Source organism: Haliotis rufescens, unplaced genomic scaffold (genome assembly GCF_023055435.1).
Source record: "Haliotis rufescens isolate VD_foot unplaced genomic scaffold, xgHalRufe1.0.p SCAF_54, whole genome shotgun sequence".
In the NCBI taxonomy this organism is placed as follows: Eukaryota; Metazoa; Mollusca; class Gastropoda; order Lepetellida; family Haliotidae; genus Haliotis; species Haliotis rufescens.
This window is the reverse complement of record NW_025964268.1, coordinates 1,119,543-1,136,798: the sequence shown is the minus strand read 5'-3', so window position 1 is coordinate 1,136,798 and position 17,256 is coordinate 1,119,543. Positions and strand designations below refer to the sequence as shown.

The 17,256-nt window shown below is 40.8% G+C and overlaps 1 protein-coding gene across 1 annotated transcript; it reads left to right on the top strand.

The window, feature by feature from the left end:
- Positions 1-1,910: 1,910 nt before the first annotated feature.
- LOC124138467 (protein fem-1 homolog C-like) lies at positions 1,911-10,762 on the top strand. The gene is made up of 3 exons (XM_046505106.2): positions 1,911-2,014; positions 7,144-7,443; positions 8,131-10,762. Exons 2-3 carry the CDS (start codon positions 7,156-7,158, stop codon positions 9,748-9,750), a joined length of 1,908 nt encoding a protein of 635 aa, XP_046361062.1. The 5' UTR covers positions 1,911-2,014; positions 7,144-7,155; the 3' UTR covers positions 9,751-10,762.
- Positions 10,763-17,256: the final 6,494 nt, after the last annotated feature.

The following is a 17,256-nucleotide window of genomic DNA, read 5'->3' as shown; positions in this document are numbered from 1 at the left end:
AAGTAAGTAAGTAAGTAAGTAAGGATTCAGTATTATGTGGCAATGCTACAACATCTACTGATACTAACCTTGCTATTGTACAATCTGTCCATTTGTTCATTGCAAAATCTAAATATGTCTTCCTAACGATTACATCGATCAAATGGTTGTTTGTATGTGTGATATGCTGTTTGTTTATGTACCGATATATGTATGTGTGGTATGCTGTTTGTATGTGTGATATGCTGGTATGCTGTTTGTTTATGTACCGATATATGTATGTGTGATATGCTGGTATGCTGTTTGTTTATGTACCGATATATGTATGTGTGGTATGCTGTTTGTATGTGTGATATGCTGGCATGCTGTTTGTTTATGTACCGATATATGTATGTGTGATATGCTGGTATGCTGTTTGTTTATGTACCGATATATGTATGTGTGGTATGCTGGTATGCTGTTTGTATGTGTGATATGCTGGTATGCTGTTTGTTTATGTACCGATATATGTATGTGTGATATGCTGGTATGCTGTTTGTATGTGTGGTATGCTGTTTGTTTATGTACCGATATATGTATGTGTGATATGCTGGTATGCTGTTTGTTTATGTACCGATATATGTATGTGTGATATGCTGGTATGCTGTTTGTATGTGTGATATGCTGGTATGCTGTTTGTTTATGTACCGATATATGTATGTGTGATATGCTGGTATGCTGTTTGTATGTGTGATATGCTGGTATGCTGTTTGTTTATGTACCGATATATGTATGTGTGATATGCTGGTATGCTGTTTGTTTATGTACCGATATATGTATGTGTGATATGCTGGTATGCTGTTTGTATGTGTGATATGCTGGTATTCTGTGTGTTTATGTACCGATATATGTATGTGTGATATGCTGGTATGCTGTTTGTGTATGTACCGATATATGTATGTGTGATATGCTGGTATGCTGTTTGTTTATGTACCGATATATGTATGTGTGATATGCTGGTATGCTGTTTGTATGTGTGATATGCTGGTATGCTGTGTGTTTATGTACCGATATATGTATGTGTGATATGCTGGTATGCTGTTTGTTTATGTACCGATATATGTATGTGTGATATGCTGGTATGCTGTTTGTTTATGTACCGATATATGTATGTGTGGTATGCTGTTTGTTTATGTACCGATATATGTATGTGTGGTATGCTGGTATGCTGTTTGTTTATGTACCGATATATGTATGTGTGTATTTGTGTGTGACTTGCAGAGCTACAGATAAGCAGCGTGTTTGCGAAATGAAAAACTCAAATGCATTAAAACAGCACGCGTAAATTCCCAATAAAGCTTTTTCAGCATGCGTACAAAGGAGCTAATTTCCGAAACACAATTACGAGCTAATTTACTTTCCGAGTCAAGCCTATATATTTACAACAGTTATGTACATCTAAAACATTATTTCATTATTTTTAATCTTAAAATGTTCACTAATTTAGGGGAAAACCCAATAGAATGATGAATAGATGAGTGAAAAAATATTGGTTATCCAATGAAAAATGTAATAACCCAATTAAAATAGAAACCGAAGGGTAAAAACTCAATTGATCAAAATGTTATCTGGAGCTCTGGACTTGTATATTTGCAGCATAATATTTGCAATAGTAGGTACAATTTATCTGAATTTATAATTTGATGTACAGTTTACTCTCATTGATTGTTAAATGTCCTTTGTAGGGAGAGGTGTTTAAATAGGTTGAACCTGTTCACCAATCCCATTCCTTTTTCTTGGAAATAAATATTGTTTAAATCAGCATTTCTTTCCGTTCTGGTACTTGTATAATTTGTGATCTATGCTTGGCTGCCGACTTGAAAAGACCGACTTCAGCTTTCTTTTGTGGTATGTCACAACATTTGACCAGAGTATCGTCCCTTTGATTTTTAGTTATCTACTCCTTATTTACGCCACCTGCATGTCAAAATGGTGAAATATAGGATCCTGATGAGTTGTGTGATCTAATGTCTGCAGATCAGAGGTTTTTTGCAAGGTATTGTGCCACGTATAATGATGCGTCAATTCATAATTTCGGATTAAAGTTAGAGATGATAATCATTGTTTAGGTTCAAATAATTGCCATTATTGCTGAGACGTTGCCCCTGAGTGTGTGGGCAGTCACTCTTTACACAGCCTGTGTTACTTCCACGACAGTTCTGTCTTCATTCGTTTCATAATCGTCATTCCGATCAATCCATAATTCAGATAAACGTGCTTAAATAATTTTTCATAGCGTGAAATTATCTGAGACTTGTAAACATTTTGGGCGAAAGCAGACGAGGCGACTGTCCATACAAATTTATAAATCTTTCAAAATAGTAATTGGTATACCGTTCTCCAGGTACAGCGCTGTTGCATGTTTTCAATGTTTTGATATTTCAGTGACTGATATAGATTGACTTACAGCATTTATACAGTACAGCGAGCCATAGACCATATACCGATATATGGGTATATGGTCTCTGAATGGGCATTTGAAAACATTTCCCGTTTCAGGCATATCTTGTATTTCAAGACGCAAGCATTTTGATATGAATGATGAAATAAACCAGATTACAAAAAAACATTGTAGGGTCTACCTTCAAGTTGTTAATACCTAACGCCCATGTCAGAAAGTACGAAGGGTCTACATACAGCATGTCGGTTTAGGAACATTAAATTTATTTAGAGAATTGTTGATATTGTCAAGCAGAATACGTCGGTGACATAACAATTATAATGCCTGTCTGTATTTATTCTTAATGATATTGGTGATGGGGTGAGGTGAAATGGGGTATAACATCGTGTCCAAGATTATTGCACTTGTATAGTGACTTGCATGCATGTGTGTGTGTGTGGCTGCAACCTCGAGGTATCGCGGTGCTTGTCATGTACGCTAAACGGAACAAAATGCACTCACTAACCTTTATGTTTATTCGTGTTCTCTGTATCAGATATCATTCATGTTATCAAACAATACATATTTTACTGATAAAAGTTCATTATTTACATTTATAGTTCCGAGTAAAAGCCGGGCCTCGCGCTTTGTTTGACAAGGGAGAGAACTCCATCGTATCGCGGTACAGAGAAAAGTTGTGTATGGAGGTCCGAATTGGACAAAAAGAGGACATAATTCTACCAACCACTTGGTATGATCATGCCAGACATCAGTGATTTGTCCAGACAAGTGCAAAGACAGCACAAGTAAAATTCTAAATGTGTTATCAGCAATAGGTATTCAATGCATATTTACCGAAAAGTAAGAGAAAAATATTTTTATAAGTCAACATCAAAATATCAGAAATGATATTTTAAGATTGTTTAAAAAAAATTGGATGACAATAATTTGTCACAAAATGGAAAAATGTTAAAAGTCAACAATAAATATGTAAAAAGCACTCCTAGTATGCCCAAAGTATGTATTTATCTTTTGGTTACTAGTGAAGAACGTATTTCTAAGTTTGTCATTATGGCCCTTATGATCTCCCAATAGATTCTGGGCACAGAGCGGGAAAAAATGTGCGAACTACGTAACTTCCGTTACCTCATTAGTCGCCATGAATATGCAGATGATCTAGTTCAGGTTGATAGAGAAAGTTTCCTTGGGGAACTGCGGGTTATATCGTTGGCCATTGATAGATGGGGGTAAGGCAATATTACAACTGATGCCAGAAATATGTATCAACTCCTTACTTACAGCAGACGGAACATTCCGAGGAAATTGAAATTGTTTACGAAGTGAGCACTTCCTGGTTACTGATTTGCATTAATAGACAGCCGCTAAGAGGCGTGTCCCGCGTGAACTATCGGAAATAAAAAATGCCGCGAGACGATGAATGCCGCGGTACCATAGGGTCCGAGTATACCAGTCAGGACTGATACCTATTTATAGTGCTAGCCCACTGAGATACCATGCCGCAGTTTAACATGAATACCCAACTCAGACGCAGTATACTGACTCTGAGCCGACCAGTCTTTGTTTTAGCCCCTTTATGCTGAGTGCCAGACATGGTAACAATCTACCATCTTTAACGTCTTTTGATATGACACGGTCGGGGATTGAACCCCGGACCTTCCACTCTAACGGCGGAAGCTCTACCACTAGGCTGTGGAGGCGGTGGTGATGAGGAGGAGGAGGATGCAAGACAGCATCAATAGTAGTAGCTTACAATGCAAGGCTTGCCTCTTGAGGTATTGGGATGGATAAATGGTTGAAAAGTGGATCTAAATTGGGTGTCAGTCTTTATTTCTTTTGGTCATTGAGTCTGCAAGGTACTACAATGAAAGAAAGTAGCAATTTTATAATTGCATCATAAATTATTTCAGATCTGGTATCTTCATGTCTATGAAAACTGTATTCAAGTCATCTTATGAATATAATAGTGACCATGCATAGTAGAAACATGTAGTATAGTTCCAGTACAATAACAAGGTCAGTGTATCTATGTAAGGATAATTCTCTGAGTTAGTTGTGACAGATTATGTGGTTTGTCATGTTGAATATCAGAAGAAGTGGATACTTTTAAATCTAGAAATAAAACAAAACTTCTTTAATAATTGCCATAAAAATTTAATAGAGATTAGATGATATTAGGTTACAATGTTGGATAAGCATAGAGCAAAATCTTCCAACATGTCCAAAGGGACCATATATATTTTGAACATATTTATTTCACAGAATGTGTGAAGCTGGATTGGTAAACAAGTAAAGATATATGTTAATAACACTCCAGTTGTCATACATTGTCATCAATTATAATGTACAGTCAAGGGTAAATAATAAGGTGATTATTTTGCATAAAAACACAGTTGTCAACTTGACCAAGTTTGGAAATCTGTCAGAGACTGATACGAAATTATGAACAGATTTTGCTATTTCTTAATTAACCTTTGTTGTATAATTTGCATTTTCATAATTTAAAGAATCGAGTTCAGATCATAACCTTTAGAGTGAAAATACATGTTTTTTCCTTTGCCAGTGTAGTTGGTACAGGTAAAGAAAATGTGAAGTGCATCTCCATCGTGGTAGCCACAAAAAACAGGTTGGATTCGCTGATATAAACATTTTAGGTCTGTCAGCATAGAAATCTACTTTGGTTATTATTTAGGTAGTTTGCAGCAATGATCGGATCTTCCACAAATCCATATATTGACACGTCATCTGCAAATGAAGTCAAAGGAACCATATATGGTTACTAATTATTATGATATTTCTTTCAGGTTTTAAAATAACCTAAATATTATGGAAAAAAATATGTGGCAAGTGTTAATTTGGAACCTACAATCGTAGTCTACCCTTTGAAACTGGCAGGTGAAGAATAAATCCCGTAACTGAAAGGAAATGACCTCTCTGTTTGTCATCCGACATTGTCAGTAAGTTCTAATTTCTTTTATTTGCGCATACTGGTAATTAATTTACAATTACAACTACATCAAACCAAATATGTATAAAATAACTTATGTCATTATTTAAAATTGTTAAGCCAGTCAAGAAGTAATATTAATACTGTATAGCATGAAATTGTACATTTTGTAACCTCACAATATGTCTTGAACTTAAAATATATCTGTACATATATATAGGGGGTACATGTTTCACATTGTTGTGAATATATAGTGTACAATTAATGCCGCTGTAAGCTGCCCAAGTGCAAAATTCAGTTATATGTATGGCTAATATGGACAGCACATCAACTCTCATTCATCCAATTCTGGTAAGAAAATACTAAGTTATATCGAATTGTTCTCAGACAATGTTATCTACCCATGTGTGGCCATGTGCCCAGCAAGGTATTATGCTGTTAGATGCTGTCCACTTGTCAGTGTTGAGGTAAGAGCACAGATCACTAGATGAGGATTTCTCAGTAATTATTGTATTGCTATCAAGCAGCTTAACAAACTAAGCTTATGTGAGGAACTCTTTGCATGAATGATTGTTTGGATAAAGTAGAGTGGACTATATTTGGGCAATCACTTTATCATGTGAAGAAAGTGGTGTGTTATTATTAATAAGGCAAGACTTTTAGGATATTGGTTTACTAATCCACCAATTGAGCATTGGACAGGAGTACTTGAAGACACATATTAGGGCTGCAACGATACAGGAAGGTCACGATACGATACATATCTCAATATTCTTGTCACGATATGATACTAATCTCGATATGCAACAAATGAAAAAAATCCAGGAACAGATAACAGTACTCCAGCTGTTATTTAGATCCAAGACTTAAAGCATGTCAAGATTGTTGAACCTTTCATGATTTTGGAACAGTCAAAAGTCTTTTATAATAGCAAGCCTACTGAAGTTGGTAAGTTTCAAAGTGGAACTTTCTCTAACTTTCCTTCAAAACAATTCAAATTTCAAAACAGCAGAAAACTTCAATGTGCAAACAGCAGAAAATAATCACTGTACTTCACAGTCTGAATAGTTCAACTTCAGGTTCAGAAAAATTAAAATGTCAGCATTGTAAAGTGACAGTGATGCCCTCTGGGTACTGACAGTGTCTCCTGCTGCTGAGTGTTAACAGAGAGGGGGTCGTAGGGGCTAGATGACCAACACAACAGTACATGCTCTGCCTACCTAACACGATCTACAATGTACATTTCACACGTTTTCTCCCTATCTACTGGTGATTCAGGTAAAAAGTTCCCAATGATACAAGTTCAAAGAATTTTGATGCAGTTGTCAGAATCCGAATTATTGTTTGATTGGGAATAATATATTTAAATGTCACGTTTTTCTATTTGCAGCTTTCACTATATATATTTAAAATTATTAGAACCATAAGCGTAGCACTTTGGTACAGCTGATTGCTATTGTAGGATATTTTTACGTATTGAACAATTAGATCAGTCACCGTAGGAACTTCATGTGCTGCATGTATTTCGGTTTGGAAACGTTATGTTGACATATAATAGTCAAATTGTCACAGATATTTTAACGAGTTAAAGTATGGCATTTATGATATATGTATCCATTCTCTGGCAACTAAAGTTCGTTTGAAGGTGTCAATAGTGGTAATCTGACCGTGGTTGCTTTAAATAACAGTGAGTTGTGAGATCTACCGATCACTTCACACACAATTTCGCCAAAAGTAATATAAGGAATTTTGAATGAAGTCTTGAATAAAATTAATTCAGGTGCCAGCAGTAATGACATCCAAGACAAACCTGGAGGATGTCGATGTGTCGTGGTACGCCTCCATCATCCACAACTGCATCCAGGAGGACAAGCTCAGCAAGCTCCGAGGCACCCTCAAGAAGTTCTCCAAAGAACAGCGCAAGCGGGTCATCACCTACAAGATCAATGGCAATGCACCTCTGTTTATGGCCTGCCTGCAGGGCAAGGTCCATATCGGGAACTACCTGCTTGATGAGTGCATGGCGGATGTGGAACAGAAAGGGGTGTACGAGGTGGAGGAAGACAGATCCAGGCACCAGGTGAACACCAACATTCTTTGGGGGTTTTAGTAGGTGAGGACACCTTGGGGATTCTGGGGTTAGATTAGGTCAACCTGTGTCGGTCATAAGAGGCGACGTAATGGATCAAGTTGACAACATGGCATACCCCAATGGCACGGATCATTTTTCAAAATATTGATCACTGGTGTGTCTAGACCAGCCTCATATATTTACAGGCCTATGTCATTTAGCTTGATTGTTGCTGAGTTCAGTGTTGCTCTTAGTATCAACCACTGGGTTTGTCTGTCCCAAACTTGATTAGGCAGTGGGATAGCCTTGTGGATAAAGTGGTTGCTTGTCGTACAGAAGGCCCAGGTTTGATTCCCTGTATGTGTACAATGTGTGAAGCCCATTTCTAGTGTCCCTTGGGTCACGGGTGGCCCAACTGAGCAAGGCACCCAATTCACTGTGCATCCTTAAGCATGTCTTTAAAAAAACGTAAAGTAAGATTGTGGTATTTGAATCCCGATTTGCTCTGATTATGTTTCATGGTTTGTAAGGACCATTCTCCTGCTCGTGGGTTTCACCAAAGTGGTAAACATCTAAGATATGTATAATTTTGGGCTTTCCTCCCACATAACACAACACGCAGTGAAATAACTGAAATACTGTTTAAATCAGCATTAAATGCAACTCACTCACTCAATTTTCTTTTTCTGTCACCAGGTAACTCCTCTATGGTGTGCAGCTGTAGCAAATCGGCTTGAAGTCGTGAAGACGCTCGTCCAACACGGAGCTCACATCAACAGCACATCAGACACAGACTCTACCCCAGTGCGTTCCGCATGCTACATGACAAACATCTCCGTGGTCAAGTATCTCGTGGACCATGGAGCCGACATCCACAAACCAAACATCAATGGGGGCACCTGCCTGATCAACTCTGTCCAGAGCTCTGAATTGTGCTTGTTCCTTATTAAGAAAGGAGCTGACGTTAATGCAAGAGATAACTCTGGAAATCTAGCCTTGCATTATGCAATACGCGAAGGGCGGTTAGAAACGGTAGAACTTTTACTGAAACACGGCTCCGATTACCGTGCCAGGAATGACTTCTGTGATGATTCTTTGCAGACTGCAGCATTGAGAGGTTATGGAAATATTGTCGATTTTATCATAGAAAACACTGTACAGGATTTGGTCAGTATGATTCATGCTTATGAACTTCTAGGCGCCAACTATGTTGATGAGAAGCATGATATTGCAGGAGGCCTGGGGATGTGGAAGAAGGCCATGGCGTTACGCATAGGTGATCCTCGGAACATTGTCCTCAAGGTCTTGCCCACCGACAGCCAGATTGCATATGACAATGCGAGGGAACCGCAGTCGTTTGAGGAACTTGAAGAGAAAGTTATAGATCCAGATTCTGTGTACATGCAAGCGTTGTTGATTCGAGAACGAATCCTGGGTCCAAATCACAAAGACACAACCTTTGGCTTGATGTACCGAGGTGCAGTTTACGCAGACACCCACCGATACCAGCGGTGTGTAGATTTGTGGAAGTATGCATTCCAACTGCGACACAAGAAGGTCGAGGCTCTCAACCATGAGTGTCTGTTCACGGTCCAGGCACTTGTCAAGCTGTTCTGGGAGATGCAGCTGGAGCTGGAATCAGGGGCGACGGATGAAAGAGTCCGGTTCGGGGATGCCCTTGAGGTATTTGACCTGCTCATTCAACACATCCGGAATGGAGTGCCCAAAATGGAAGATGAACCAGTTCAACAGACTGCTGAGGATTTCCAGCTCCTCATGCAGCTGTCCCTTCATCTGATCCATCTCTTAGCCAGACTTGAAGTCCCACCAGAAGAAAAACTGCCATTCAAGCGTCTTGTCCACGAGCTTGTTCTTCAGGATCCTAGGGGAACTGAACAAGAAAGTTTGCTTCATCTTGCCGTTGATCCCAAAATCAGCCTCACCAGTGAGGAGTTTTATTCTGCATTTCCAGCCTTGAGTGTTGTGCAGGTGCTCATCGAATGTGGAGCCAATGTGAACGCTGTTGATCAGAGAAGGAACACTGCATTATACAACAGTGTAAAGTTTCTCACATACACTGAGCTTCATGACGAGGGTATTCTGTACTGTTTGTTAAACCATGGAGCGCATGCCGATATGTGCAATAACGAGGGCCATAGTGCCCTTGACCTCCTGAAATCTCATGGGTATCCCATTTGCCCAATGGAATACTTATCTCTGAAATGTTTTGCAGCGCGAGTAATTAAGAAACATGGGATTCCTTATGAAGCAGAAGTGCCAGTTACTTTGTTACCGTTTATTGCTATACACGGATAGTGGTTGAATGTTCAGTCAGTTGTTGAATACGTTGAGTGTGTATTGTATATGCATTGTGATATTTTGACGTCTTCAATCAGTATTCATTATTTATTATTGTACATGAAGTCATGTCTTTGTTCCTGTTGTTTGAACTGCTATTGTTACCATCTTCCCAGGTTGGGATTCAAACACAGACTGTCATCAAGACTCCCTTGACCCATGGGTATAAACTATTTTAAAGATTGTTATATGGCAACTGAGAATGGAAACTGGGACTTTCCTTTTAAGTAGGGGTAGTGTTTGAATTGTCAACAACTGAACAAATAATGATAACATTATGGGATAAAGGAATCTCCACTTGCCAGTTGATACCTGCAACACTTGGAAGATTGCTTCAGTGCCTATTTTTTCATTACAATGCATAAATTAACACAATAAATTCCTACAGGTTACCATGGTTACAGATATGATTCTGGAGAGGAATTGGGCCCCAATGCCCCAGTGCTTGATATAAGAGTTGAGTCATCCTACTCCAACAAAGTAGATCGATGCTCTTGATAAGACTACATGAAATATTGACTGTTTTCACTGTATGACCTGGCTGATTATGTGTGACCATGCTCCATGGGCTGATTGTGTGTCATTGTATCCTGTCGGCATGTATTGTTGCTCGTTCTGTTGGTCATTGCCTGTCTTGTCCATTATTGACATCCAGCTGTGTGGATGTAATATTGTTGACTGCCTAAGAGAGCTACCTTTTGATATTCTGGAATGGGGGCAGGGAGAATAATTAATTTCTCTTTCCCCAAAAATGGATTGTTCGCTGGACATATTGGATGGCCTGAACAAAATGTGTTTCGATTTTTTTTTTAAATTTAGGCTCCTTTGATAGATACAAATTGTGTGTTTTGAAGTAGTGACCAAAAAGATAGTGTGTCTCTTACAAAAAGCCCACCCTACCATCTCATACACCACCCCACCATCTCACACACCACCCCACCATCTCACACACCACCCCACCACCTCACACACCACCCCACCATCTCACACACCACCTCACCATCTCACACACCACCTCACCATCTCACACACCACCTCACCATCTCACACACCACCCCACCACCTCACACACCACCTCACCATCTCACACACCACCCCACCACCTCACACACCACCTCACCATCTCACACACCACCTCACCATCTCACACATCACCCCACCATCTCACACACCACCTCACCATCTCACACACCACCCCACCACCTCACACACCACCTCACCATCTCACACACCACCTCACCATCTCACACATCACCCCACCATCTCACACACCACCCCACCATCTCACACACCACCCCACCATCTCACACCCCACCATCTCACACACCACCCCACCATCTCACACACCACCCCACCGTCTCACACACCACCCCACCATCTCACACATCACCTCACCATCTCACACACCACCCCACCACCTCACACACCACCCCACCACCTCACACATCACCTCACCATCTCACACACCACCCCACCACCTCACACACCACCCCACCACCTCACACATCACCTCACCATCTCACACACCACCCCACCACCTCACACACCACCCCACCACCTCACACATCACCTCACCATCTCACACACCACCCCACCACCTCACACACCACCCCACCACCTCACACATCACCTCACCATCTCACACACCACCCCACCACCTCACACACCACCTCACCATCTCACACACCACCTCACCATCTCACACACCACCCCACCATCTCACACACCACCCCACCACCTCACACACCACCTCACCATCTCACACACCACCCCACCATCTCACACACCACCCCACCATCTCACACATCTACATGACAGTCGTCATCACACTGTAGGCTACAGGAAGTGTACGTTGTAGCATTGATCATCCACATTACATGCTGTTTTCTGTGTGCATAACAAATCAAATGGGCTCAAGTAATATCCACTGCAAGTCCCATTGGATGCGGCAATAGAGTATGGATGTTGAAATGATTGAAACTAATTAAATTGGAGCATGTGCGTAAAACTGATCTGAGATGTCTGTTGTGATAAGAAATACAATCAGCGTTCAAATAGTCCATGTCCGATTTTCGTCTCTCAATCGCTATGTTTTGATTTGAACAAAATCCCTTTCTATTGTAAGTGTAAGGCATTACCCTTCAACCCTCAGGGTATAGAAATATAAAAATATACAGGCCGAAGTAAAACACCTGCAAGATCTCTAATCCCATTCACTGTATTTTGGAGTATTGGGGTGTTCGCCAGGTTGTTGAACTTTGAGTTGACCAGTCCTTGTGTTATCAACTTAATGGCCAGCGTCAGGCACAATAACAAGTACCACGTTTTAACGTTTCTTTGTAAGACTCTGATGGGAATTGAATCACTGACCTTGCACTCTCAGGGCAGATGCCGGGCACGGGTGGCCCAGTCGTCTAAGGCGCCACGATTCGCTGGGCAGAGTTGGGTCCCTTGGGCACGCCAGAAACCTATGATTGTGGGTTCGAATCCTGGTTCGCCCCGATTATGTTTCTAGGTTTGTCAGCACCATACCCATGCTCCTGGGTTTCGCGGAAGTGGTAAACGTCTGAGACCTGCATCACTTCGGGCTTTCCTCCCACATTAAGCTGACACGCCGCGATATAACTGGAATACTGTTAAAGGCGGCATAAAACCCAACTCACTCACTCACTCACTCACTCAGGGCAGAAGCACAGAGGAGATCTCTGGGCAGATGCACCATCCATTAGATCATGGAGGCAATCTCCATGATGACGCTCCATTCATTACACCATGGAGGCGGACTTCGGGCAGATGCTCTATCCGCTACACCAGGGAGGTGGTCTCCTGGCAGATGCTCTATCCGCTACACCATGGAGGCAGTCTCAGGGCAGATACTCTATCCGCTACACCATGGAGGCAGTCTCCTGGCAGATGCTCTATCCGCTACACCATGGAGGTGGTCTCCTGGCAGATGCTCTATCCGCTACACCATGGAGGTGGTCTCCTGGCAGATACTCTATCCGCTACACCATGGAGGTGGTCTCCTGGCAGATGCTCTATCCGCTACACCATGGAGGTGGTCTCCTGGCAGATACTCTATCCGCTACACCATGGAGGTGGTCTCCTGGCAGATGCTCTATCCGCTACACCATGGAGGCAGTCTCAGGGCAGATATTCTATCCGCTACACCATGGAGGTGGTCTCCTGGCAGATGCTCTATCCGCTACACCATGCAGGCAGTCTCAGGGCAGATACTCTATCCGCTACACCATGGAGGTGGTCTCCTGGCAGATGCTCTATCCGCTACACCATGGAGGCAGTCTCAGGGCAGATATTCTATCCGCTACACCATGGAGGTGGTCTCCTGGCAGATGCTCTATCCGCTACACCATGGAGGCAGTCTCCTGGCAGATACTCTATCCGCTACACCATGGAGGTGGTCTCCTGGCAGATGCTCTATCCGCTACACCATGGAGGTGGTCTCCTGGCAGATGCTCTATCCGCTACACCATGGAGGCAGTCTCCTGGCAGATGCTCTATCCGCTACACAATGGAGGTGGTCTCCTGGCAGATGCTCTATCCGCTACACCATGGAGGTGGTCTCCTGGCAGATGCTCTATCCGCTACACCATGGAGGCAGTCTCAGGGCAGATGCTCTATCCGCTACACCATGGAGGCAGTCTCCTGGCAGATGCTCTATCCGCTACACCATGGAGGCAGTCTCAGGGCAGATGCTCTATCCACTACACCATGGAGGCAGTCTCCTGGCAGATGCTCTATTGGCTACACCATGGAGGTAGTCTCCTGGCAGATGCTCTATCCGCTACACCATGGAGGCAGTCTCAGGGCAGATGCTCCATCAAATACACCTTGGAGGCTGTCACCTTGGGTTTGATTGCCCACATAAGTACAATCTGCAAAACCAAATTTCTGGTGACCAACGCTTTCATATTGCTGGTGTATGGCTGTTTTTGGCTTTCAACATTACTCTCATAATTAACATTTTGAGAAGAATAGACATAATTTCTATGATCCTGCAGATCAGGCAACGAAAGACTTTTTTGTTTGTTGGATTTTCTGACAAAAGGGAAGACCTGACACATCTCTTTTTCACTCCTCATAATAATAAGATGAAAATCAAGATGTGTCTTGAAGTAACATTTCAGCAAGTACTTTTAGTTTATGCCTCTGTTTTGCCTTAAGCAATAAATTGCGTACAGTAATATTCGGTGAAGGAATACAACTATTAGCATGTCTGTGATCATTAAGTTGTTATGGTAACCAAGGTTACGACATGTTATTTTTACAAACAATTGATTCATGAAAAAGTGTTCTTAAACATGTTCCTTTAGGCATGTTAACAAGCCAATAAATTTATAAGTGTAGATTTTTAGCATGAAGATATATGTACTCTAGCAAATTCAGCATGTGCAAAATGACATGAAAGTAATTAGAAAGTAAAGAGGCTACTGGTCAGCCATTTGAACGTATCTGATAGTTTTGTACCAATATTTCTAAGTTTTCTTCAACTTTAAGACATGATATTTCCAGCGGGCCATAATGGGCCTTTTACCTACCTCCCATTCAGTGTTGGTTTATAAATAGTCCTTCTTACACAGGAGAAATTCAATAACCAAAGGTCAAAATTCTGACACATATTTTGATATTTTTAATGAATATCAATGGATTTTTACCACTGTCCTTTAGGCCACTCGAAAAAAAATTCATTTCACAGACTAGCCACCCCTCCTGTAATGCAGCCAGTCTAAGAAATAATAAACACTAAATTATCTCCCGCTAGTAATATAGACCCTCTTATACAATAGAAAATGTTTTATGATTTTATATCAATTCCATGTATATTATCAGTGATTCAAGAGGCCACCTGAAGTTTTGACTCAACGGCAGAATGGCTTTCATATAAATAAAAAAATAATTGACATTTATTTTTATTGTTATTTTTATTTTGACCGACCTTGTGTGGAAAAGCTGGAATAAATCTGTTAAACATAAGAATTAAAAAGTGTGGCCTAATAAAGACATTATTGATGTTCACATGGTAAGCCATGGTTGTGAATGGCTCCGGGTGTGTATCAATTGAATACAGATGTAATACACTAGATAATAAAGGATGCGTTGAAAAAGGATTTAATTGAAATAAAATTCACCTGGTTTACCAGTTCATAATGGAGACTTGGTATGACAGAACTAAACTGTACTACTCAACTTTGACGGGGATATTAAAATACTTCATAAATTTGCCAGCCACAGAGCACTGAGCATGTCTGCAATGTTGTTTAAAAGGCACCGCAAAAATGACCGTTCCACAGCAATAAATACTCTCTGTGAGACAGCATCTAGCTGTCCAGCTGTCGGTCAGGTTCGTTCCCCACCTGGGTACTCCTATCAAAAGTTAATGTAGAATATTGTAATTTCAATGTTTATCAGGATTCCATTTACCAAACAATTTAAAAGTTAAAATGCTGTTTTTACATACATCTTTGTATTTGTGCTTGTGTGTTGTATTTTTTTTTTCAGGAGTTTTTTTTTCTCTGAGGAAATTGACCTCAAAACAACCCTGACTAAATATTTTCTCAGGATATTTCTCGTCATGGAAAAACTATATCTCCAGAAAGAGTTTCTCAGCTTGGAGAAAAGGATGGTCATGAAAATATGGTTGATGAGAGTTGTGTCCCTAGAGTACTGAAACAAGTTGTTGCGTACAAAATGCAATTGAATATCATTCAAATATTTATTTTAATCACATAATTCTCACACTTTGTTCTTTAGTTCATGTTATGTGACAAGTCATATATAGATACTGGAAATATCCTTTATTCTATGCTGCAAACTATTGCAATCTCATTAAGTCAGTTAATTTAATTCGATCTATACATCTCAGCTTGAAGATCTGGCAACACCTCCACAGGAGCCAGTCTGCATCAAGACATCTCAAGTCTTGGTAGGATCATTGAAGCATCCAGGTTTCTATAACTTGATAAGTTAAACGGCCAGTTATGAATGTAAATCATGGAGGCTGCACTGTTATATTGTGTTGGATTATTTATTGACTCTGTCATTTCTGAGCAAGGCATCTGCGCCCAAAAAGAAAATAATTATGGGCTGTGTGTTTTTTGGGGGGGTAAAATCGAATTTCCAAATTGATGTTAAGAAATGAAGTCATATGTCTTTAAAAAGTCAACATCTGGTTGTCTCGAGAACCCATGTATCCTTCATTTAAATGGGGCGGGCACGGTTGGCCCAGTCGTCTAAGGCAGATGTGTCCCTTGGGCATGCCAGAAACCTATGATTGTGGGTTCGAATCCAAGTTCACCCTGATTATGTTTCTTGGTTTGTCAGCACCATACCCATGCTCGTGGGTTTCACCGAAGTGGTAAACGTCTGAGACCTGCATCACTTCGGGCTTTCTTCCCACATTCAGCTGACATGCCGCGATATGACTGGAATACTGTTAAAAGCGCCGTTAAACCCAACTCACTCACTCACTCACTCATTTAAATTGGGTGATCAAAGTTATCTCAGGGTTATAATGCGACCTTCTATGGAGATGTCATTAGATCTTTAAACAGAGAGGTATGGTATCAGGAAAAGATCTTGTATACTTTTAACAATTTATGTTATGCATATTCATCTGTATTGCATTTGTTTGTGATAAGCAGATAAGCAGTCTATTGTTGTTCAGAGTCTGCTGCACACATAGAATATTTGTATATTTGGTCCACTTTAGCTCACTGAACGTTCAAGTGAGCATATGTCGTGGTAGTTTGTCCTTCACTTCTCCATCTGAAAGCCAAATGAACTTGCATAATGGCTGGTTTATCTAGCAGCCATATCAGTCATCATGCGTAATAAACAATTAAGCATCCTTCTCAGAAACAGTGAACCATTGGGGCTGACACTTCATCTGCTTGTTCCCTCTAGTAATGAAACTTCAGTTTGTTCCAGAGACCTTGATCTCATTTTCAAATGGCTGCCACAGCCACTCTGCCATTTTGGTACTAAATGTAATGAAATTTGATATTTGTTTTTATAGTTGTCCGATTCAACATGTCCAATGCAATATTTAATATTTTGACCTTTGTTCATGCTCTTCAATTCTCTCAATTTGCATATTTGGCTCTGTAAACTCCCCTGAAGGGGGCACGGGTGGCCCAGTCGTCTTAGGTGGCGCAATTTGTTGTTTCGAGTTGCGTCACGCGGGCATGCAAGAAACCTATAATTGTGGGTTTGAGTCCCAGTTCACACTGATTATGTTTCTAGGTCTGTCAGCACCATACCTGTGCTTGTGGGTTTCACAAAAGTGGTAAACGTCTGAGACCTGCATCACTTCAGGCTTTCCTCCCAAATTATGCTGACAAGTCGTGATATAACTGGAATACTGAAGTCATTGATTTATAATGACTGGTTCCTTGGTTGACTACATGTCTAGGTGAGCTGCAGTGTAGTGGCACGGTCTTGTTT

What these genes read in the sequence shown, in the direction of transcription:
- LOC124138467 (XM_046505106.2), top strand. Translation starts at nt 7,156, where the DNA reads ATGACATCCAAGACAAACCTGGAGGATGTCGATGTGTCGTGGTACGCC. An exon ending in AAGACAGATCCAGGCACCAG is followed by an intron (nt 7,444 to 8,130) that starts GTGAACACCAAC and finishes TTCTGTCACCAG; the next exon opens with GTAACTCCTCTATGGTGTGC.